Source organism: Diceros bicornis, chromosome 11, assembly GCF_020826845.1.
Source record: "Diceros bicornis minor isolate mBicDic1 chromosome 11, mDicBic1.mat.cur, whole genome shotgun sequence".
Classification (NCBI taxonomy): domain Eukaryota; kingdom Metazoa; phylum Chordata; class Mammalia; order Perissodactyla; family Rhinocerotidae; genus Diceros; species Diceros bicornis.
Window position 1 is genome coordinate 45,976,750 of NC_080750.1, and position 23,240 is coordinate 45,999,989.

General features: G+C 36.3%; 1 protein-coding gene across 3 annotated transcripts in view; it reads left to right on the forward strand.

Annotated features, from left to right (window-relative positions):
• Positions 1-22,711, forward strand: part of TMEM144 (transmembrane protein 144) — a 34,460-nt gene extending 11,749 nt beyond the window's left edge. For all 3 annotated transcript variants that reach the window (XM_058550264.1, XM_058550265.1, XM_058550266.1), the window contains exons 6-12: positions 3,802-3,883; positions 5,779-5,855; positions 7,725-7,843; positions 10,510-10,629; positions 11,805-11,902; positions 16,902-16,955; positions 22,452-22,711. In XM_058550264.1, the coding sequence (XP_058406247.1) occupies positions 3,802-3,883; positions 5,779-5,855; positions 7,725-7,843; positions 10,510-10,629; positions 11,805-11,902; positions 16,902-16,955; positions 22,452-22,535 (634 nt within the window). In that variant the 3' untranslated portion in view covers positions 22,536-22,711. The remainder of the gene's footprint in view (positions 1-3,801; positions 3,884-5,778; positions 5,856-7,724; positions 7,844-10,509; positions 10,630-11,804; positions 11,903-16,901; positions 16,956-22,451) is intronic.
• The last annotated feature ends 529 nt before the right edge of the window (positions 22,712-23,240 follow it).

Consider the following 23,240-nt stretch of genomic DNA (forward strand, 5'->3'; position numbering starts at 1 on the left):
ACCAAAATAAATGGCTCCTCCCCCCTTTTAATCTTATGCATATGCCTCCCAGTGGCAACACCTAGCTGCCAATACAGTTTGGGAAAACTCAGTTTTCAGTCTTATAGGCCACTTGGTTCAGAAGAGAATATATAAAGGTGGAAATGGAGCTGACCCCGTGAGACAATGTCCAGGACACTCTTAAACGTGATCTCCCGAATCCAGGAACTGGAGTTCATAAACAGGCAGATTTCCTTTTCAATTAAGAAAAATGTTATGGATTATCCTTGAGTCTGCTCTCCATTCTTTTCTCTTCTCACTTAACTTGCTTTCTCTGGAGAGTTGTGTTCTGAGGAAACCCAAATCTTTGTTTCTGGGCGTTACCTTTCTCCAGAGCCACAGTCCTTACCTCTAACTACAGACCAGGCTAGACATCTCTACGCGGATGTTCCCCCAGGCACCTCCTACCCAATCTGAGGTGAGATAACATGTGGGAGGGGACCCTGCTGGGGCAGACACATAGTCAGCATGCCACAAACACTAGGCTGTTACTTTCTTCCTCTCTGCCTTCGACATTTCCCAGTCAGATTTACTTTTCTTATTTTACCCTTCCCTGCAAACTGGTTCCTCTTCCTGCATTTCTTCTCTCCATAAAAGGTATTAGCCACAGTCATTCAAATTCAAAACCTCAGTCATCTTGAATTTTTTTCCTTTTATACCCCACCCTATATTTAATCCTGTAAAATTCTCTCTGAATGTTTCACAAGTTCCTCCTCTCCTTTCCCTTGGTCCCTTACTACCTACCCACTTGTATACGTTTATAAAAATCTCACATCTAATTTCCCCAGTTCCAGTCTTTCCTTTTGCCAGTATGACTTGCTTGTATGTGCTGTCAAGTCAGATCATCACTCTTTGATTTAAGAACTTCTGAAGGCTCCCCATTGGATTCAGAATAAATCATCTCCTTAATCGGGCATGTCCTCCACAGTTATAGATTTAGCCCTTGTTCCTAAACGTCTTTCTCTTCGTATTGTCAATTCATTGACCCAGGATTATTTATCACACCATACCCCAGACACTTCCCTCAGCCCAAAAGGCCCTTTCCTCAGCCTCCTTGGCCACCCTTAAATATCAATTGAAATTTTCCACCCCATGTGATGTTTTATTGATTTCCTTCTTCCTAATTAGAATGAGTCGCCCCTAAAATTCCATTGCATTTTGTTCTTCATCTATTATTGAAATTCTCAGGGTCTGTTTTGTATTATTCATACAATGCTTTTTATCCTTGAACTATGAGAACCTGAAGGACAAGGTTCATTACTTTCTTTATACACCATGCCTCCCACCATCCTCATCAGACTTTGCTACACCAGACTTGACACATAATACATGCTCAATAAATGCATGTTGAGTTCAATTGTCAGTGTAAACACACACACACACCTGAGTTTTACTAATAGTAAGTTGTGTAGGGTTGCAAATCTAGTAAAACTGGATAGGTTGAAATGTTGAGAAGTACCCTTGGGTATAACATTGGTGTGTTTTTTTTGTTTCCTATGCTTTTGACAGCATTCATAGACTTTATCATGGAACTTTGTGTTTGACACACTGTACCAAGTTCTTTAAGTCTGTAGCCCAAAGACCTTGTGATCTATTTGGTTTTATGCTCATATACAAGAGGATAAATCTCATTACCTTGTCCTAACTTAGTGCCACCACACCCCCTCTTGACCTAATGGGCTGGGATTCTTCTTTCTGACTTACCTATTTTGTGAGTAGCACTGGTCACACAGGCTCAAAAACACTGAGTTCTTTGTCCTAATTTCTTTCACATGCTCAGCACCCTCCTCTGCCATCCAGTTTATAGTGAAGGCTCTCTATTTGCTAACACGTTTTGAGACTTTACTATGTGCCAAAAAGTACACTGAGAATTTTGTGTGCATTATTATTTAATTCTCATCACAGCTCTATAAAGTGGGTATATATCTCCATTTTTCTAGATGAAAAAAGTTGAGGCTCAGAGAGATTAAATGATTTGTCAGAGGGTCATACAGTTGTTTGAATAAACACTCAAAGACCTTTTTCTGTATCTATCAAGTATTTCTAACATATCATCCTGTGTTATTAGAAAACCACACTGGTCTATACAAACTAGAAGGTTTTCATTGTAACTTGGAGAAGAAAATGCAATTGCAATGTCTAATGTTAGCTTTGCAAATTAACGTGTATATAAGCACACACACACATATTTAAATAATTAGACATACAGGTATAATTAGGTTTTTGCATTCAGTTTTACTGAATGTTAAGTACTTTGAGGACCTTGAAGGAGATGTAAGATGTGGTTCCTATCTTCCATTGAATTAGAAAATCTTTAGAGAAAAAAGATTACATGGACTTGTGGCAAATGGTCTGGATGGTGTGATGACTATACTCAGTGTTGTGGGAATTCAGAGAAGATTTGATGAGGACTGGCTTGGGGGGACGTTCTCCTCACATTCAGCGCTTCAACTTTTCTTTAGTTTGGGCAAGAACAGGAGAGTACCCAGTGTGTGCAGCTAAGGAAGAAGCACAAACAAGAACAGACAGTTGTGAAAGATTGGGAATGGAGGAGAGCTTGACGCAGGGATTAGTCAGAAACAGAAGTCCATGTGGGGAATTATGTTGAGATAGGTTGGGTGGAGCAGAATGCAGAGAGAAATAAAAATCAAAAAGGAAAGTGAAATTTCCTGTGGGAGGGAATATGGAGTCATTAGAGTTTTTAAAGCAAATAAGACACTAAACTAAGGAAGCTAACTAGGAAATTTTAAATTTTTATACAAGAGATAGCATATCATATACACTATTCTGCACTTAGCTACCTACTTTATTTCAGCCTCATATGTACTTTGAGGCTTCTTATACTGTTTTAACTTTCAAACCACACAAACATATTAAAAAAGGAACATCAAAAGTATGCCAAAGTTGTTAATTTAATATTTTAATACAATTTAACATATTTGCATGGTTCAAAAGTCAATAGTAAGTGACGCATTTGTTATGAAGATACTGGACATGAACAGACAGTGCATTATGAAAGAGATATTAAAGGGGAAAAATTCGTTAGGCTTGTGTGTGTGTTTTTATCTCTTAAAATATACTCTGGAGATCTTTCCGTATCAGAGCATAGAGGGCATCCTCATTCCTTTTTTACAGCTCTGTAGTATTCCATTGTGTGACTATGAAGTATTCCATTGTGTGACTATAACACAAGTACACCTCACCTGAGTGTGGGTGTACTTGTGTTATAGGGCGTGGAGCGGGGTTTGTAGGTCAGGAGTAGACACACCTGTGGCTTCGGTAGATGGTCCCAGAGTCTCCTCTGTAGGGGTTATACACTTCTGCACTCACATCAGTGGTGTCTGTCTCCTATAGTTTGTCCAACTGAGGATGTTGTTAAACTTTTGGAGTTTTGTCAATAAAATAGGTGAGAAATATTACTTCAAGGTAGTTTTTGTTCGTATTTTTTGCCATGTGATTTCAGGGTTAAGCAGGAATAGAAAGAAAGATGGGGCCATTGACTGAAACAAAAAAATCCAGAGAAAGATCTGTTTTGGGTGGAAAGCTTATGACTTTAGCTTTAACCTGTTGCAGTTAAGCACAATGAGAGACATCAAAGAGAATGGCGGTACTGGAGAAATGGCAGGACCCCTGAAGAGGCAGTTTAGAAGTAATCATCATATCATTAGGACTTGATTTAAGCTGTGTTTTCTCTTAAAATTCAGGCAACTTGATATGAACCAGGGTTATGATAAATATAACTAAAATTTATTTTCTTTACAGTGCTTTCATATTTTTGTTCATCAAAACTGAAATACCAAATAACACGTATTCTGTGAACACCACAGCATTATTGTCAGAGCATGTGAGTATACTATGAGAGAGAACTTGATTTGAAACATAAAATGAAAATAAAAGAAAAATGCATAGATTTGAAACACAGATGAGAAGGTGGTGTTCTTGTTTTTCAGCCAGGGCTATCTAAAATATCTTAGCATATTTATGATGGCTGGGTCTATGTAGCAGTCAATCAATATTTCCACAGTAAAGCTTCTCAGCAAACACAGAGGTCTATTTATTTTTACTAACAGTAGATCCCTAAAAGGAGATGCATATACAAGCCCATATTTTGGAATGACTTAAGGGTTTCTGCAGTAGGGCAACCCCAAATACTGAAGAAGAATATGAAAGTTACTTTGGAAAGGAGGAGGAAGGAGGTTTTAAAGTAGGCTCGGGAGGACAGGACAGAGTAGATCAGAAGCAGCCAATGAAAGGGTAAATCAAGTCAAATGAAATAGGAATTGGACTTGAATTTCTTCCTATTTCTCTTTTCTGCCATATCCTATTCCTCTCAAAGGTAAAGACAAGCCATATATAAGGAGTCACCGTTCTGATCTTGGAGAACCTACGTTAGTCTGGAATAGCAAATCTAGATTAAAAAGGGACAACCTTTGAAAGACATCTGACACATCACAAGTGCCAGTGGCTCCATATACTAAAGTGATTTCAGGGCAAACCCCCCTGGCCCTGAGCCCAGACTCTATTCCTTCCTATTTTAAGTATCTCTTCTACCAGCCATTGGCCCAGTGCCCCTAGCTGCCCTCTGAATCTGGCGTCCCACACCCGCACTGAGGTGTTGCTCCCTGGAAGGTGCTGCCTTGACTCCTTACTTCAAAATTAATCTCCCTTCCTTCCTCCCCTATCAAAACTCCTATCAACTACAGTGAGTGAAACATTGACACTAAAGTTAAATAATAATTAGCTTAAGTGTAAGAGAAAAGAGATTTATTACTCCATAGGCATCTCTAATCAGGGAAATGTTTCAGAGAGAATGGAGGATTTGGGACTGGAAGAAGCTATCTGGTGTCCCTTGCCTACTTTAAGGATCCAGATACCGCCTAACCAACCACCCTTCAAATAAAGGGCCAAAAAGGAAAATAGAGTGAATGCAACTTGGTAAAAGATACATAGCAGGACAACTGCCTTAGATTTTTCTTGACAAGATGGAAGGATATAAGCAAACTAAGTGTAAAGATACGTAAACAGCATGATTGGTTAGTGAACCAATACATGAACCATACATCCTGAGCTCCTCATCGTGAAAGAAAGCATTATTGCCAAAGGAAAACTTGACTTAGCACATGACAAAGAATTAGAATCTATTTTCCTATCTCTTACAAAAGCAGTAGGAGTATAACGTCAAGGAAACTTCAGCTAAGACACAAAGATGATAAAGATGATTACATTCAATAGTAGAAATATTGTGAATTTGCTCATAATTTTTTCTGACTTAAAATATTAGCCTAATCTTGTAACATGACTAGAAATGTTTTATTAACTAATTCAGTAAAAAAAAAAAATCCGAATAAAAAATGCCTATTGATCTTAGGCATTCCATAGTAGAAGAGTCTGAGTTTTCCTTGGTTCTAATTTCTCCGTGGATTATTAAAATAGGCAAATGAAACACAAGCGTTAGTAACTTTGTGAGTTTTGATAGGTGTATCAAAACAGCCATATATTAAACTGTGAAAAAATTTAAACGGAAGTTGCCAACTGCCAAACCATTCTAACTGAAAGAGGAACAGAATCAGAAACATTTGGGTCTAGAGATATCCACAGAATCAGAATGCAGAGTGTGACATGTTCATGTTTTAAAGTATGTTTGAGAGAGAACAGAAAAACGCTGACAATCTTTTTGTCACCAGTGTGATTATCAATTGAATTTTGTTTTGTTTCGGTTTCTGCCAATGTTTTCAATAGATGATCAACAATGCTGAAGATCCCTGTCCTGATTATTCCTGGGTGGATAAACTTTCTACAGTGCAACACCGCATCGTGTAAGAAGAGGTTCTGTTATTCTGTTTCATATTTGGTTAAAGCAAGGATTACCAGAGTGAAGTGATATTCATCTGAGTTCAAGAAGATAATGGTAACCCAAACTTGACTTCCTGAGCTCCATGGTGGAGAGGGTTTCTTGTCCCCTGCTGAATTTTTAGGTGCAGGATCCCTGGTCTCAGTGCTTCAAGGAATTCCTAAGCCACAGCAGTATCTCTAGCCAATAAGTAGCTGACACAAGCAGTCTCATTTTGCAGGACTTTTGTGCCTAAAGAAAAAGAAGTAGGAGAGCCCACAGAGTATAATGACCAACATGCTCTGAGCAATCACAATCGAACTAGGCAAGACACTTCTTGAGTATTGCACTGTCCAAGATGCCCACTGGAAATCCCTCCACTCATGTGTTAGACGATTTTATAATCCCAAGATATTCATTGTCAAATATAGTAGAATATTTTGTGTCCATGTAGGTCCTACCCCCTACTGTCTTCATAAAGACTGGGAGAGTTAGGCTCAACATCAGCTTCTATATTTTAGGGTTTTGGGGGGTGTTTTTTGGACTGGCAAAGAAATATGAAAATATATAATAGTACATAGCTTGCATTTTACAATTGATGACTGTTCTGGACTTTATGTGGTGACACCTTCTTTTGCCTCAAGAACATAAAGCATTTCCTCTGTTAGTATATACACTGTCCTCACAGTGGGAAAGAGGCAGTGCCTGGTGCATAATAAATGTGGAGCAAATATTTGAATAGATTCAATGAATGAAAGAATGAACTAACAAACAAGATTTGGAAGAATAAATACATTGCTGTTTTTACTTCAGAGTAAAACAGATCTCTCAAACAAAATAATTTTTCACAAAGCATCTCCTTTGTTAAGGAAATATTTCTTAAAAACATTTTTTGTTGTCTGGTGACTGGCCAGGGCTAGTCTATTAGTCTGGGACACCCCTCCAGGACCATGAAGTCCAGACTTCACCATGACACACGGGTTTCCAGTGTGACTAGAGCTCATTGCCAAGTTGGCCCTGTGAGTTCCCACAGTGTCATATTACTTAAAACACTATTAAAATAGACTTTAAGAATTTGTTTTTAAGCTTGGGGGGAGTTGGTTTTTGCCTAAAACTCTTTCCTGTTTCATGCCATTGTCCTTTGTATTAAGTTAAAGGGACTGTTCCAAAATATTAATCACCTCCGTCCAAAAGCATTGGAAATGCTTGTGCTTCATAGAGATATGGCCAAGTCTGAGAAGCCAACACAACTCCAAGTGCTTAAAATGAAATATTTTCTTCTCACAAAAAGTAATGTTTTACCTGAAATATCCAGATGATTTTATTAAATCAGTACTTCCTCTTGACCACGCCATAGTCAACTAAGACATAGGCTAGTCTGAATCTCAAGAGTTGTTTTGAACAAACGTGTGTTTAGTGCTTAATCTATCCTAGCCTTGTGCTAGATATTATAATGTTTTAAAAAGAAGCATAGGGCCTAGTGTCAGTCCATAAATACTTAATAGTTCAATTACAGAGCCAAGTTTATTTATGTAGACTGTATGATATGATGGCAATATTCTCATCTATGTAATGACTATTTATGATGGTAATCCATTATAACTTCTGTAAATCTTGTACTTCCAAAGTTAGACAGTGGAGGACTGAAGTTTCACGCTCACTCCTGACACCTCTTTGACACTGCAGGATATATCTTTGACTTCTGCCTGTCACAGAGCTTGAGATGGATGGGTGATTTCTGCATAATTGCTTGTGATTTACATTTTGAAGCATGCTTTAATTATCATTCCATCTGTGTGTTTGTCAGAAATATTGCTTTGGACCAAGATTAATAGTGATTTATTTGTTTTTTAAGGGGCTGCAGTCTTGCAGTGATATCTGGAATACTCTATGGATCAACATTTGTGCCAATCATTTATATCAAGGACCACAGCAAAAGAAATGATAGTATATATGCAGGAGCAAGCCAGTATGGTGAGAGTAAAAAGTTAATTACTTTATAAATAAACTCAATACTTGTTTTTCTACTTAAGAATCTAAAAAGAATGTGATTGTAGTAAATCCTGGTACATAGATTTGATCTTGCTTTTCCATTGTAAGTGGTGTATTAGAAAGTCACTGAAGGCTAAAATAAAGGACGGTTTGAGTATTTTCCTGTGATCTTTAATACACAAATATAATCAACTTTAGTCAGAATTCATTTCAGCCGCTTGGATCTTAACACATGCTTTCCAGCTTTACAGTCAGATTTGGAGATTATTTTCCAGTTAGATGATCTCTGGGAAAATATGTATGATTCTCCTCTTTTACAAAAAGCTAAAGTGTAGTACATTGTACTTTAAAATCAGGTAAACGTCAAAGTATAGCATTCGTAAAGATCAAAGTATAGCCTATTCAATCAAAAGATATTATTTTTCAAGCTACTGAGCGGTGCATTGAAAGGCCCAACATAATGCTTCCTAATTATCTCAGTTTCTAGTGATAGAATTAATTTCTCAGGCATAAACTCAACGCTGTGTGCAATAGCCTTGTACAGGCTCAAAAGGAGATGAAAGATTGTCTACTCAAGGATCCTGTAATTATGTGGAAACATGGCTTGCACCAATGAAATGATACAAGAATGAGATCATGGAAAATAAAGTTCCAAATTGGATGGTGCAGAAAATTAGTGTGATCTATGTTCAGATAAGAAAGAAGTTTGGAGGGCAAAAGTCAAGAGGGAAAGATTGATGAAGAAGCTGGGATTTGAACTTGACTTTAAATGAGTGAATAGACTTTGAGTAGATACCGTAGTTTCTTTCTTCCTTTTGATATTCAGCCCCACGAACAGTACTCAAAACCTTTTATTAACTTCTGTCTTTTTTTTAAGGTTTTATACAAGTACTTTTTGTATTTTTATTTTTTTTCATTTTTAAAAGATAAAAACCAAAATAAAGCACAGGATAAATTAAAAGAGAAGGAAAAACAAGAGTTAAAAATAAAACAGAACCAGGAATGAGTCTAAAAATTGTACCACTTGCTAGAAATTAGCCATATATTTGTCTCTAAGATTTCTTATAGCCACAGAGGAAATCAGATCAGTCCCACAATTCAGCTAACACAAGATAAAAACAACTAATTGTTCTAGAGTACAGCTGTTCTTGGTACTAGGACATAATAAACAATGTCTTCAACAATCTCCTAACATAAATCGGACAATCAGTGCTTAGGGATCTTTCTTATGACAACTCAAATGTAGTTTGATAGGAAGACACTTTATTTCAATTTATTCAAAAATAATTCTAAGGCGGCATAATGTTTTATTTCATTTATTTAACAAAATGTAAGTAGTACGTGCTCTTTGCTAGGCACCATTCTAATCACGTTACAATACTGATTCAGTTGACCCTCATAGCAACCTTGCTGGTTCGATACCATTATTATCCTTGTTATTCATTGAGAAAGTTAAGACAGAAAAAGATTAGATAATATGACCAAGTCTCAAAATTAGCAAGGAGTGGATTGTGGATTCCCACCCAGGTGGTCTGTGCTTTTGTTTGCTATGTTATGCTGCCTTTTGTGGTGGTGCATAGATGGATACGTGGTTCTTATGAGATTCAGAAGTAGGATTTAAGATTTTAGAAGAATAAACAAACTCTTTGATCATCAAGCTTTCCTCCCTAAACCTGGCCAGTCACCTTTGTCAAAATTTTAGGTGAGAGAAACACCGAGTCCAATGTGGCCTTCCCAGCCAAGAACCTGTAGTATACCCGTCGGTATGGCCAAAGTACTACCTGCTTAAACAGTCAGTGGAGTTGGGGTTTCTCAGAATTTAGGCCACCGTCATGTGTTATTAGCTCCTCTATGTAATTAGATTTATTGTAAACAATTGAATAAAACCCTTTGGAATAACTTTCTGAATATCCATCAGTATAGCTGCCATCTGCAACGGAGATGCTGGTCTCGAGATTGATTAACAGAATATATAAAATTAGCACTCCCAAAAGTTTTTCACACACACTCCCCACTACAGCCTACTTGGAGATCTGCTACAATTGTTATAACTCTTAGTAAAATTAGATCTGAATACCTATTCTTAAAAAGGAGATGTTAACATTATATTCACATAATGTTTGTTGTTTCTTATTTAGCTTCCAAGATAATCGTGAAAACCAGCCTTTTAGATTTGATTACAGTAACTAATTTACTAGTTAATATTTCTAGGTTTTAAATATGTTAATTAAAATTCTATATAAACAGGGGCCGGCCAGATGGCGTAGCAGTTAAGTTCGAGTGCTCTGCTTTAGCAGCCCAGGGTTCACAGGTTCGGATCCCAGGCATGGACCTACGCACCATGCTGTGGCGGCATTCCATATACAAAACAGAGGAAGATGGGCATAGATGTTAGCTCAGGGCTAATCTTCATCAGCAAAAAGAGGAAGACTGGCAACGGATGTTAGCTCAGGGCCAATCTTCTTCACCAAAAAAAAAAAAATTCTATATAATTCTATACAAACAGTATGTAGAAAACTAGGATGATAAAATATAATTAATAGTTCCTTTACTTTTAAGGTTAATTTGGTGAGTTGCTTTTAGAACTTTAAATCTATTTGAAATGACTAAAAGGATACACTTGACAGTTTTATAATCTGTATTTTCAGATTTAGACTATATTTTTGCACACTTCAGCGGCATCTTTCTTGCAAGCACAGTCTACTTTCTGGCCTACTGTATAGCCATGAAAAATAATCCGAAACTATATCCTGAAGCAATCTTGCCAGGTAAGAATACGTACTACAGAAAATCTTTTTACTCTGTGGCAGTATCATTCTCTACCCATTTAACTTGAATAATAGTTTTCTGGAAACCAAGCCATCCTCTGTGTGTGTCTGTGTGTGTGTGTGTCTTGTGTGTGTGTGTCTGTGTGTGCGTGTATTCATTCTCTTAATTGCTTTGGCCCACTGCAGCACCAAACATGAGGGATTGAAAAACCATGAAACTGGATATGAAATTCCAGTCATTATTACAGAACGTAAAACTTGAACAATGAATCTAAGATCGTTTCCTATGCCAAAACATCTTATGTATTGACCACAGCCTTTATTATTTCTTCTTCACTATCTAAGGATTCATATTAAAAGTCATAGTCCTGTGACTCTATTTAAAAAAAAAAAAAAGTATCAACAAATAGGAATCTGTAGTCACTTGGGAAACAAACACTTTCTCCAAAAAGTAAGGATGAATTGTTTTAGAGCTCAAAACAGGTATATGTTAAATGCACACGCTTTTGGACTTAATCCATTAGGCATTGATGGTAAAAATATATATATATAATTTCTCACTTATTTAGAAGTTTGCTGTAATTCAATTTGGAATTTAGGTCTACAAGTAAAATTTTTTAAAGAGCAAAATAAAAGCATATGTCGGAGGTTCATTTTGAGTGCCTGATTCATTTAAGCCAAAGTGCGCCACTATACCATTATAGAAAATGGTAGAGTATTTACTGAATGCCTAGCTAAAGTACCCTGAAGATTTTAGCTGATATTTTCATTCAAATTCTAGGAGGTTTTGCCTTAGCCATAAGCATCATTCTGAATTTCACACATTTTTATGTTCATGATTTAGAGTAAATGGTGTTTGCAAAGCACATTCAGATCCAGTATCTTCCCTACGCCCCTCTCCACTATGCAATCTTTACTTCAATTACTACTATGGGTACTTTATTTACTGTCAATAAAGTGAAAGGATTGATAATTATACCCACAGCAGTCAGGAGCAGAGAAATCATTTGGTTTCCAAAATGATCACAAAACACAGCTCAAAAATGCGTGTTGACCAACAATGTAGATAGGAATGCGTTAATATGTGCACTTGAATATTTCTGCTGTATCTAGAGTGTGAATTTTTCAGGAGAAGCACGTGGTGTGTAAATGTGTGATGTCTGTGTGTGTTTCAGGATTCCTGTCAGGAGTACTTTGGGCGGTGGCTGCCTGCTGTTGGTTCATAGCTAATCACTCCCTCAGTGCTGTGGTCAGTTTTCCAATAATCACTGCTGTAAGTAGCTGAAATGTTTTTCCAAATTTTTGTTTTCCAAATGTAAATCTAATTTTTCTGAAGCATTCTTAGTGAATCACTAAAGACTGTCATGGAGTTGGTTTTTTTAAGGAATACAATTAATATAATAGATTTATGTAGATAAACTGACACCCTCTAATCTCATGTCCGTGATTGTAAGGGAACATTGCTAACCTGATTTTAGCAGGTTTATTAATCTTTAATATCCTTGCAGTTTTTGTTTGGTCATTTTACCTAATGTCATTTTGGATACATTATAGTTTGCTATTTATAACAATTTCATCTCTATATGACAGTTTATAAATATAAAAATACTTTTGTGAACTGGACTGTGGTTACCAGGGGCAGTGGGGGTGGGGGGTGGGCACAAGGGGTGAAGGGAGTCATATATATGGTGATGGACAAACAAAAATGTACAACCCAAAATTTCACAATGTTAGAAACCATTAAAATATCAATAAAAAAAATACTTTTGTGTATATTATCACACTTGAATCTCATGACAACCTTGTGAGACAGAAAGTACTTCAGCCTCCTCTTCATATGGTACTTCAGTATTTTTAAGGAGGGCTTTCAGAAAGTGCTAAAGCAGAGTATTGTCTCCACACGATGCCATTTATGGTGGCATACATAGTACAATTTGCTTCATCTGATTTTTTAGGTGTCAATTATGTAGCACATAGGTAGGTAACATAAAACAAAAATGTTTCCTTTGATGTAGGCAGGACAAGTATTGATAGGACTGTCCCCATTTTGAAGATGAGAAGAGGCGATAGTTAAGAGCATTGTCTGAGGTGACATGGCTAGTGGAAATCTCAAAGCTTCGAAGTACAGAGCTTCCAGGACACAGGGCTACTTTCTGCCAGCAGTATAGAATCCAATTTAGAGTTTGTTTCAGGTTCGTTATGGCACCAGGACTGACATATACACACAGGAACTTATTACTTTAATGTTGGGCTCTTGTGTCTACACTAGATATCTTAGATTGCTGACCAGCTGTTCACCTGCACCCACTGCTTCCTAAATCATCATCATCAACAAAATTTGCCTAAGACATTTTAGTAGCACACCTCTGCAAACCTAGAAAACTGACTTTTTTAAACACATTGTCTAGTCTAAAACACATTGCATCAAAGTTTGAAACATCCTTAAGTTTTAATATAAATTTGGGGTTTCAAACAGTATTTTTTTTTTTTTCGGTTAGGAAGCTTGACCCTGAGCTAACATCTGTTGCAAATCCTCCTCTTTTTTGCTTGAGGAGGATTGTCACTGAGCTAACATCTGTGCCAGTCCTCCTCCATTTTGTATGTGGGATGCCACCACAGCATGACCTGACGAGCAGTGTATAGGTCTGTGCCCAGGATCCAAACCCACAAAACCCAGGCCGCCAAAGCAGAGCACGTGAACTTAACCACTACGCCACCGGGCTGGCCCCGCAAATAGTATATTTTTTGATGGTTCCACTGTGTCCATAAAATAGTTAGCCTTAAAGAACAACTAAATTCAAATAATAAAAGTTTTTTTTTTTTTAATTTAAAGAGCCCACATTTTGACATTCTTAATCCCTGCTGAGGGAAAATGTTATCAAAATCGAGCAAATTATAAGGAATTATTTTAGGTTTAAGTCCTTGTCACTGGAATGGCAGAGGACCCAAATTCTTTCCAAAAAGGGTTTTTTCTCATTATTTCAAGGATATTTAATGCTAGAAGTGACCATATAACACTGGAAAATATAATGGAGAGTGGAATATAAAGCTTACCGGTCAAATGCTTAAAAGTACATTTGTAGAGAAAAGTTTATAGTATGATATGCTCCTCAACTAGGGATGCAAATGTTATTTGACATTAATATCCCACTACATAAGGAAGAATAATATTTATTAAAATAGATCAAGTCATTAATCACATTAAATTTAAGCTTTGTCATATGTTAGTGATTTTGTCTTTTAATCAAGTTATATTCTTGAACAAATGTGGGTTCTCCATAAAGGGCTTAGAGTAATTTTATATAAAATACACAGATACACTTAAGTCATACAAAACAAATAGAAATGCAAACACAGAAAAGCAAAGCTATGATAAATATGAGAAAGGAAGCAAGCAGCACCAAGCTTAAACAGTTCGGTGATTAAACATTAAGTTTTGCTTTGTGCTTACAAAAGGGGGTAATACAATGGGGTAGCTAATTCTCTTTAACTGGTAACATATTACTTCCTCAGAAAAGACCAATTATTTTCTAGCACTAAATTCACTAATAATAGAATTTATCTATTTTTTTTAATCATATGGAGCCTTTTACAGGGACATTGAACAATAAATAATATTCTTCACAAAAATTTTATTGTAGACAGAGATACAGTTATCCTACCACTGTTTCTTGTATTAAATTATGGTAAAGACTCAGGACAAAACATTAAGGCTTAATTCAGTGGAAATAAATTGCTAAGGCATGTGTAGTGTGGGCAGAGGGTCGGTAAGAGTGGTCGCTGCGGTTTTGGAGACTTGCCCGTGAGAAGGATTATTCTCAAACCACTGTGATGTAAGCCAAGTCTTCTCACCCACCAGGTGTAGATTCCTCTGGTGCTTGGAGATTGTTACCTGGGAGGGACAGGTATTTCTGGGAGGTGAGGGAATAGGTCTTCATTGCTACTAGGTTCTTGCTTGGTTTCACTTTTGTTACTCTAGTCAAGGACAAACTTAGTCACATGCAGAAAAGATTTAGTCCCTACCCTCAAGGATCTTGCATTCTTCTTTATCTTATTGTCTTGATGGAATTAGATTTTTTTAACTTTAACTTTTTTTAATGGAAAATTTCAAACATACCCATCACCCAGCTTTAACAATTATGAATATGGTCAATCTTATTTCATCAAAAGAGTACATGTTTCAAATCCCAGCAGCGTTGTCCTTCCCAGGTGCATAAATTTCCGTTGTTACACATCCATTGGAGACTAGACTGTGAGTTCCTTGAAAGCAGCATCTATATTTATTGGCAAATAACAATCAGTTAGAAATCAAAAAAGAAGAAAAGAAAAACTCACATAGTAGGAGAAAGGGCTTGTTACCTCTGTCCAAGTCTTCCCTGATAAGTCTAAAAGCCTAATCAGCTTATCCAGAAGCTTCAGCTCCTCTAGATGGCTCAAGCTTACCTTATTTTCTTTTCTTTTTCTTTTTTTTTTTTTTTGTGAGGAAGATCAGCCCTGAGCTAACATCCATGCCAATCCTCCTCTTTTTGCTGAGGAAGACTGGCCCTGGGCTAACAACCGTGCCCATCTTCCTCCACTTTATATGAGACGCTGCCACAGCATGACTTGACAAGCAATGTGTTGGTGGGCACCCGGGATCCAAACCCGGGCTGCCAGCAGCGGAGTGCACGCACCTAACTGCTACGCCATGGGGCCGGCCCCGGACCGGCCCCCACAAGCTTACCTTATTTTCAAAGGCTGATTTACAAATGTGTTATTTGTATTAATTTACAAAAGGAAAATATACAATCCCAATTGCCAAAACAGCTGTCACTCTTATCTAAAATATTCCTCCTCTTTGGCTCTCCTTTGCCTGAATTGAAGAGTCTGTACACACTTTGACTTATGCTTGCATTGCTTTTAGCCAAGCACCACTTCCTATAAACACATTATACTTCACACTAACCCTTAGGCCATGTCTAAACTAACATTTAGAAAATCATCAGTTAAAAAGCCTTAATGGTCAATGATAAGTTTTGGTATTGTCTTCTACCATGTTCTCTGAAGAGAAATAAATTTCTAGATTAAAGAGGATAAAATTCTTGAGCAATTGGCATGATAACATTAATATTATATCCTCCTTTCTATTGTTTCCACCTGTCCTGTGCAAAGTCAGTAAGGCATTGCCTAGAGGACCCAGATGCTTCTTGTCTGGTTTGAATTTGGAGGCTTAGGACCTTACGTCATTGATAAAACACAGTTCCTTTGACCTATTTCTCTGGCTCTTTTGATACTGACTTTTCCAGATGCTGAAAAACAGAGAGTAATGTATTTTTGTTACTTCACTTACATACCAGGATTGGAGTCAAACTTTGTTGACCCAGCCATTTAGATAGTTGGAGTAGTGGAAGGGGAAAAAAACATGTTGGAATTGTTTATTTGAAACTCTTCCAGAGTTTGTGCAGGACTTGAAAAGGAATCACAAAAATGCTGATACAATACACTTTCTCCACAAAGACCACGATTAATCCAAATACCAGTTTTTTCCCTTCTCAGCTAAAAACATTAACAAACTTTAATAGCTTCAAGTTGTCAGATTGCAGAATCATCTTTTTTTTCTATCTCATTTCTCCTCATTTCTTTTGTCCTATGTTATTTCATTACTGTCTTTGTCTCCTGCTACTAACCCATTGTTTATTTTTCCTTACATGGTTTTTCTATCTTCCCATAAAACTATCTTTAGCATTTGTTAGAGTTTAGTTAGTTTAGTTAGTTTAGTATCAGTTAAAAATTTTTTTTAAAGTGCATGCTACTTCCATAAGCACATTATTTGTCAGGCCCAAAAGAACGTACTAAAATTTCTTCAGTTATGGGATTATCTCATGCCAAAGTTATAAATTTGCACTTTTTCCTATTAATCCCATTTCCAGTATCCTAAGGAACTAGTTCACTAGAAAAAATGAACTATTTGCTTATCAAAATATTTTTTTATAAATAGATCACACTAAAGAAAAGCATTATATGGCACAAAATATAGAATCATCAAAATAACAAAAATGAAAACCATAAAGAAAAAAAGTCTTCGCTTCTTACCTAATGCTACTCAGTTTAACTTAATGTTGAGTTAGGATTGAGATGATGAATAGTTTTCCTTGACAATATTGTTATATTGTTTTTATAATAGAAAGTTGTTTGATTAAAGTGTCAGGTCAGCTCTCTGATTTACTATATTTATGTAGAGTGCAGTCACAGAAAAATAACCAATTTAATTAAAGTTCTTATTTTTATTTAAGGGTCCAGGATTTATAGCTGCAATGTGGGGTGTCTTCATGTTTAAGGAAATACAGGTATGTACAAGAAAGGACAAATTTAGAAAACAGGTGTAGATCCAGATAAGAAGGGTATATAATACTATATTTGTGTTATTTTCTGAAAACTGCATGTGACTCCTAAGTCCAGGGCAGAAAACACATGAATGGAGGTGACAGGTCAGATGTTCAAAATGGTGTCATCCCTAACTAGGAGAAAAAACACTAAAGATATGATAATTATTAGGAAACATATTTCTCTCCACCCCACTGCCAGTGGAAAAATGCTTTAGTTGGCTTTCTTTTCCCATAAGAGTTTTTGGTTAAATAACCCAGTGAAATGAGATAGAGGAAAATTTTATTTAGTGTAAAATATGGTAGACAATCAAGATGAAAGGTTTTTTATCTCAAAGATTAACATATCCCTGAGGCAGATGGAATTTTGGAATAGATTTTTCCATTGGTTCTCATGTCTCCCAAAGGCCTCCATATCAAACTAGCAACTTTATAGAAAAACAGTTATGATAGCAGGTGACTACTACCCCTTCCTTTTCAAGTGTAGATGATGGTGATTTAAAATTGCATTCATCAAATAGTTCTAGGATGTGTGTGTGTGTGTATTTTCATTAAAAATTGTTTTAGAATTTTTCCATTTACCTCTATTTGTGGAAAAAGTCTTCAGTTGAGGAATACGTGTGAATAGTATTTTATAATCGTTTTTACTAAAAACAATATAACTCCAGAGACACTCTGTCAAGGCAGCATAGACATAATATTTTCTGTCTTAATATGCAGCTGTAATAACAAATAATTCCTGGTTCTAAGAAGATCTGATGCTGCTAATTTCTGGGAACCATAAAGTGAACTGTTTCCCTGGCTAATTCTTAAAATGATTCTTCAGTTTTAGATTTAAAACATCATTTCATTCATTCTAAATGAAATGTTTTGATTTAGAAATCAATAATATTAATAATTTGATAGTACAAGTCAGATTCTCAGATTAAATAAATAAATTTGTTTAGAAGATATTTGGATTATGATCTTAATTTTTGTTTTTTTAAATACACAAGACAACTTAAAACAGTTATAAACCCATAAGTTACTTTCACGCACATGTTTCTCATTTATTTTAGATAGGGTTGCTTTCCACAAATAATAATTTTATGCCCAAAACACATTGTAAATCTCCTGGAAAATACCTCATCTGCCTCACAAAGGATAATAATTTCTATTTAAGATTGGGTTTGTCCAGTATAACATGCTGAAGCCTTAGAAAAAAACAAGTGACCATAGCTTATTTGCAATTATAGGTATAAAGAAGCACAAACTAAGAATAGATTTATTATAAAGCATTTAGTAATAACAATACTGAATTAAAAATCGTCTTCCCTAGGTACAAGAACTCCCTTGAGAGAAAGAATCCCTCAACATTGAGCATAGTGTTAACTACTCAGAGTCCTCTAAAAAGATACTAAAGGACATTCAAAAAGTTTTTTTTAAGACATCTTTAAAAAGACAGTACAGACCAAGTAGAGGGGGAGCTTTTAAGAATGATAAGCCATGACCAAGTGGGATTTAATTCAAGAATGCAAAGATGGTTCATAATATGCAAATTAATTAAAGTAATTTATTATATATTAGATAAACAGAGAAAAACTATGTGATAATATATATTCAAAAGGCATTTATTAAAATGAAAAACCCGTTTTTAATTAAGAAAACAACCTCTTAGTAAAGCTACAAATAGGAGGAAGCTTTAATTGATACAAAATGGCTATCAGAAAACAATAACAAATACATAACTAAAGTGAAACTTAAGAGTTCTCTATCAATTATACCTCAATAAAGCTGAAAAAAAAGTTCTCTATAATTTGGAAGTCAAAGATTTTTCCATCACTGCTATTATTCAGTATTTTCTGGAGATCCTAGCCAGCGTGTTAAGATAAAATTAAGAATAAGAGGAATAGATACAGGAAAGAAAATAAGAAAATTGTCATTTGCATATAACATTATTGTCTTTAAAAATTTAAGAGAATCAGCTGAAAATCTTAAGATCCAATAAGATCATTTAGTAAAATGCTGAAATATAAAATAAATATGGAATCAATCGCTTTCCAATATGCCACCAATAACGAATTAAAAAGAGAAAAATAAATGGTATTTTACCTATAAAAATTATAAAAATATAAGAAAATAATAAAGAAGAAATGTGCTAGATTTATAAAACCTTTTACTTTACTACCACCGTTTACCATAGGACATAAAAGAATATCAGAACAGATGAGGAAACTCACCATATTCCTGATGGAACAACTCACGGTTATTACTAGGCAGTTCTCTCCAGTTACATTCAGTGAGATTCCTATGAAATCCCAGTGGTTTTCTATCTGGAATTTTGACAGTGAGTGCTCAAGTTTGGCCAATTATGTATGTAAAAATAAAGAGAGGGAGGGCCAAGCTGAAAGCAAAGAGTGAGTTTTATTGACCTTTCTAGAGTTAAAAAAACCTTACAAATCTGTCTACAAACAAAACTTAAGGAGCGTCCAGTGATACTTATTCAATGCAGGTACCTAATTACCCCTCAACAGCTTATTTAAAAGAAAGTTTTAAATATTTTACATGCCAACTAGTTTAAGAGTTATCGACTAAACACTGAAACCAAAATCCTATCAGAATTCTTTTTTTAATGATTTTTCTTAGAAACAAGATAAAACGCTGGAGGAAAACATTTATCTTTATGACTTTTAGATCTTCTTGGTTGTGTCTTGAAGCAATCTTCAAAGACGCATAAGAGACACGAAGTCTGCAACCTCTAGCAGTAGGGACTTAATCTGAGATCCAAGCACGTTTTTGTGTGAAAGAGTTTAATGATTTTATTTAGTTTTAATACCATCAGCGCTCCAGTTGGATGCTTTGCACTTCTGATGACCTTTTGTATCTGGTGTCTGTTCCTCTTTGGGAAGTTTGTTTTAGAATTTTATATTTGGCTATTTTAAGCTAGATATCCATTGTATTTTTAGCAATACACTTAGTCAATATGTCTACGGTAATACCAACACACGGGATTATTACCACAACAATTTATAGGTCAGTAGCTACTCCCAGATAAAGAATGAGATGATTTGTTATTTTAGTAGCTGCTTCAAAAATCCAAGTTAAAAATTTTTGCTTTGGGGAGAATGTTAGCGTGATCTTTCTAAGAGTTAACGTTGACCTTTGACAAAGGAAAACTTTTGCTATTGCCCAAATATAATAGATCTTTTTCTCTGGGAGAGTAGGCAGTTTGGGCAGATTCTTAACCTTAAAGGGGAAAAATATTTTACTCCCTGAGAACATTATTCTTCTGTCTACATAGACAATACAACAGAGAACTCAGCAAAGTATTCACATAATTAGACTGTAAGGTGCGGATAATTGAGGCCCCCGTATATTTTTTCTTATTTCAGTGATGTCATCAATTGTATAATTCACAAAGTACATTTGGAAATCAGCTGAGTGTATTCATTCTTTGAACAAATATGTATTGAGTGTCTACTCTGCACCAATACCGGTGTCTAGGTAAGGTTGCAGTCTTTAAAACTAGGGAAAAGATGTCAGGGAACCTTAAAACCTTATTGCAGTTGTGTGTGTGTGTGTGTGTGTGTGTGTGTGTGTGTGTGTGTGTGTGTGTAAATAAGCTGCGCTGTACTTGGCAAAGCTTTGTGGTCTATCCTTCACTTGTAGAACTTGCAGTAGTGACTTCTGGTAGTGTCAATGCTCACAGTGAATCAAATAATTCAACTGGCCCCAACCCAATTAACCCACTCTAACTCAATCCTTTATTAACTTGAAAAAAGGGGATATACATTTTTTGGTGTTTTGGCTATGTGTTAATTGGCATCACTCTTAATAAGAGCTAATGATAGTATTATATGATTTGACTCCCAGGAGATCTCAATGTAATTTTAGACCATATATCTAAAATTAGAGAAGTGCTAGTCCTCTTTTACTTGATGATATTTAAAACTTTCCTTAGAGTATTGGGGTCTATATTTAAAAGGGGATGTAGACAAGCTGGCAGTCATTCACAGGGGAACAGCTAGGACACTGAGGCAGCTTGAAACCATTCCATATGAAAAATGATCAAAGGAGCTAAAATATTGACTAGGAAAAAAGATGTTTCTGGGGTATAAGACAGTTATTTTCAATGTTTGAGGGTTTATCCTGTGGGAGAGAGATTAGAATTGATCTATCTGTACCCCTAAAGACAGAACTTGCAGGAAATAAAATATCTCTGCGTAACATGTCTAAGGACAGGCTGGCTACATTGGGAAGTGGTTCTCAGTATTTCCCATCTTTAGGACCAGTGCACCCATACATAGCTGGACAAGTCAAACCTAGTCTCTGTTTCTTCCTCGCCCTTTAGATCGATCTCTGTCTCTCCATCTGCACTTCATCATCTCTCCCCAGGACTGTAGTCACCTCCTTATTGGTCTCCTTGCCTCCATTCTGGCCCCCTCCAATCTTCACCATCTGCAGAAAAGTGTGGGTTTTATGAAATGCAAATCCTATCGCCTCACTTCATCCAGCTGTGCCCTTTCCTTTACTGTCTTCCCATTGCTTGGAAAAATAAAACTCAAAAGTATAACCTATGGGCCGGCCCCGTGGCGTAGCGGTTAAGCGTGCGCACTCCGCTGCTGGCGGCCCGAGTTCGGATCCCGAGCACGTACTGATGCACCACTTGTCAGGCCATGCCGTGGCAGCGTCCCATATAAAGTGGAGGAAGATGGGTACAGATGTTTGCCCAGGGCCAGTTTTCCTCAGCAAAAAGAGGAGGACCAGCATGGATGTTAGCTCAGAGCTGATCTTCCTAACCAAAAAAAAAAAAAAGTATAATCTATGGCCTGTAGGCTTAGTATGGCCTATGAGATCCCTGTGTGCTTCGGCCCATAGCCCACCAACCTCATCTTGCTCCATTTACCTCTCATTGCCCTGGTCACACTGACCTTTCAGTCCCTGGCAAGTATCATGCTTTCTCTTACAACAGAGCTTTGTACGTAAAATGTTTTCTACCTGCAATCTCTTCCTGCTGCCCTCTTTCTCTGCCGACTTCATTAATACTTACAGTCAGAAGCTCAACTCCCCACCCTCTAAAACAGCCTTGTTAAGATTCCTTTGCAACACACTCAGCAACAACCATGGTTGTTTTCTTATTAACACTCCTCTTACTTTGTAACATTCTTTTCTGTGATGCTTTTATTAATTCCTGCCTCTCATATTATACAGTTAGCTGAATAAGGGCACGTTTTGCTCCCCATTTTAACCCAGCACATGTTGATGCATAGTGGGAGCCCACATGTATTTACTGAATGGGTGAATTAGTAATGTTCTTGTGGATTTTCAAGAGAATCTGAGTCGATTACTTGGAGGGATAGCAAAAAGCATACAGGTGGCTACAGCAGATGATTAGTCAAGTCCCTAGCAATCTCGAGTCTCTACTTTTTGTATATTTGATTCAGGTTTTATTAATTACAGTTATTCTTTTTTATTATTCAGGGTCTACAAAACTACCTATTAATGATACTTGCATTTTGCATCATCTTGGCTGGAGCATTGTGCACTGCTTTTTCCAAAATCTAAGAATCACATGACCAGCAGATGGCAGCAGTGGTTAAGAGAACGCCTTCACTGGACACAGGACAGATTATGCTGAGAACAGAATTTGTTTCCATACAGCAAATGGATCTCAGCCTGTCTTGGAGTGGGTAAATGATTTTTTTTTCACAAATGTGAAAATAAAGGAAAATTGAGTTTTAGTCAAGTATAAAAATGAAAAATTCTTCTAATGAACTATTTATGAAGGTATGACTTTACTGGGTGACTAAAATGTTTACATTTGTATAGCATTACATCTGAGGGTGCTCCTTCTACCACTATATGTACTTAGTGTTGCATAATCTAGAAAACAGGGTGGAGTTCACAGACAAAGAATTCTGTGTATGTCCAAATTTCCAAAAAATTACCCTTATTAATGAAGAGAGGCAGAAAAATGGGGGCGGGAGGAGGGGAGAGAAGACTTACCTTGTAATAGAATTAGATTCCAAAGATGTCCAGATCCTTTGCTAGAAAAGCAAATGTCAGAGTTGGTAACTGAATGTTAAAAAGGCCATTTCATTATTTTTAGCCCAGACTTAATTTTTACTTCAAATTAATGTTGCCTAACCTTACATCACCTGCCCATCTTAGCTCAAAATGCTTTTGATTATCTCCAGATAAAATCTATCCACAGAGAACAAAAATGTCCTACCACTGAGAATATGTGTATAATACATACACATACATACA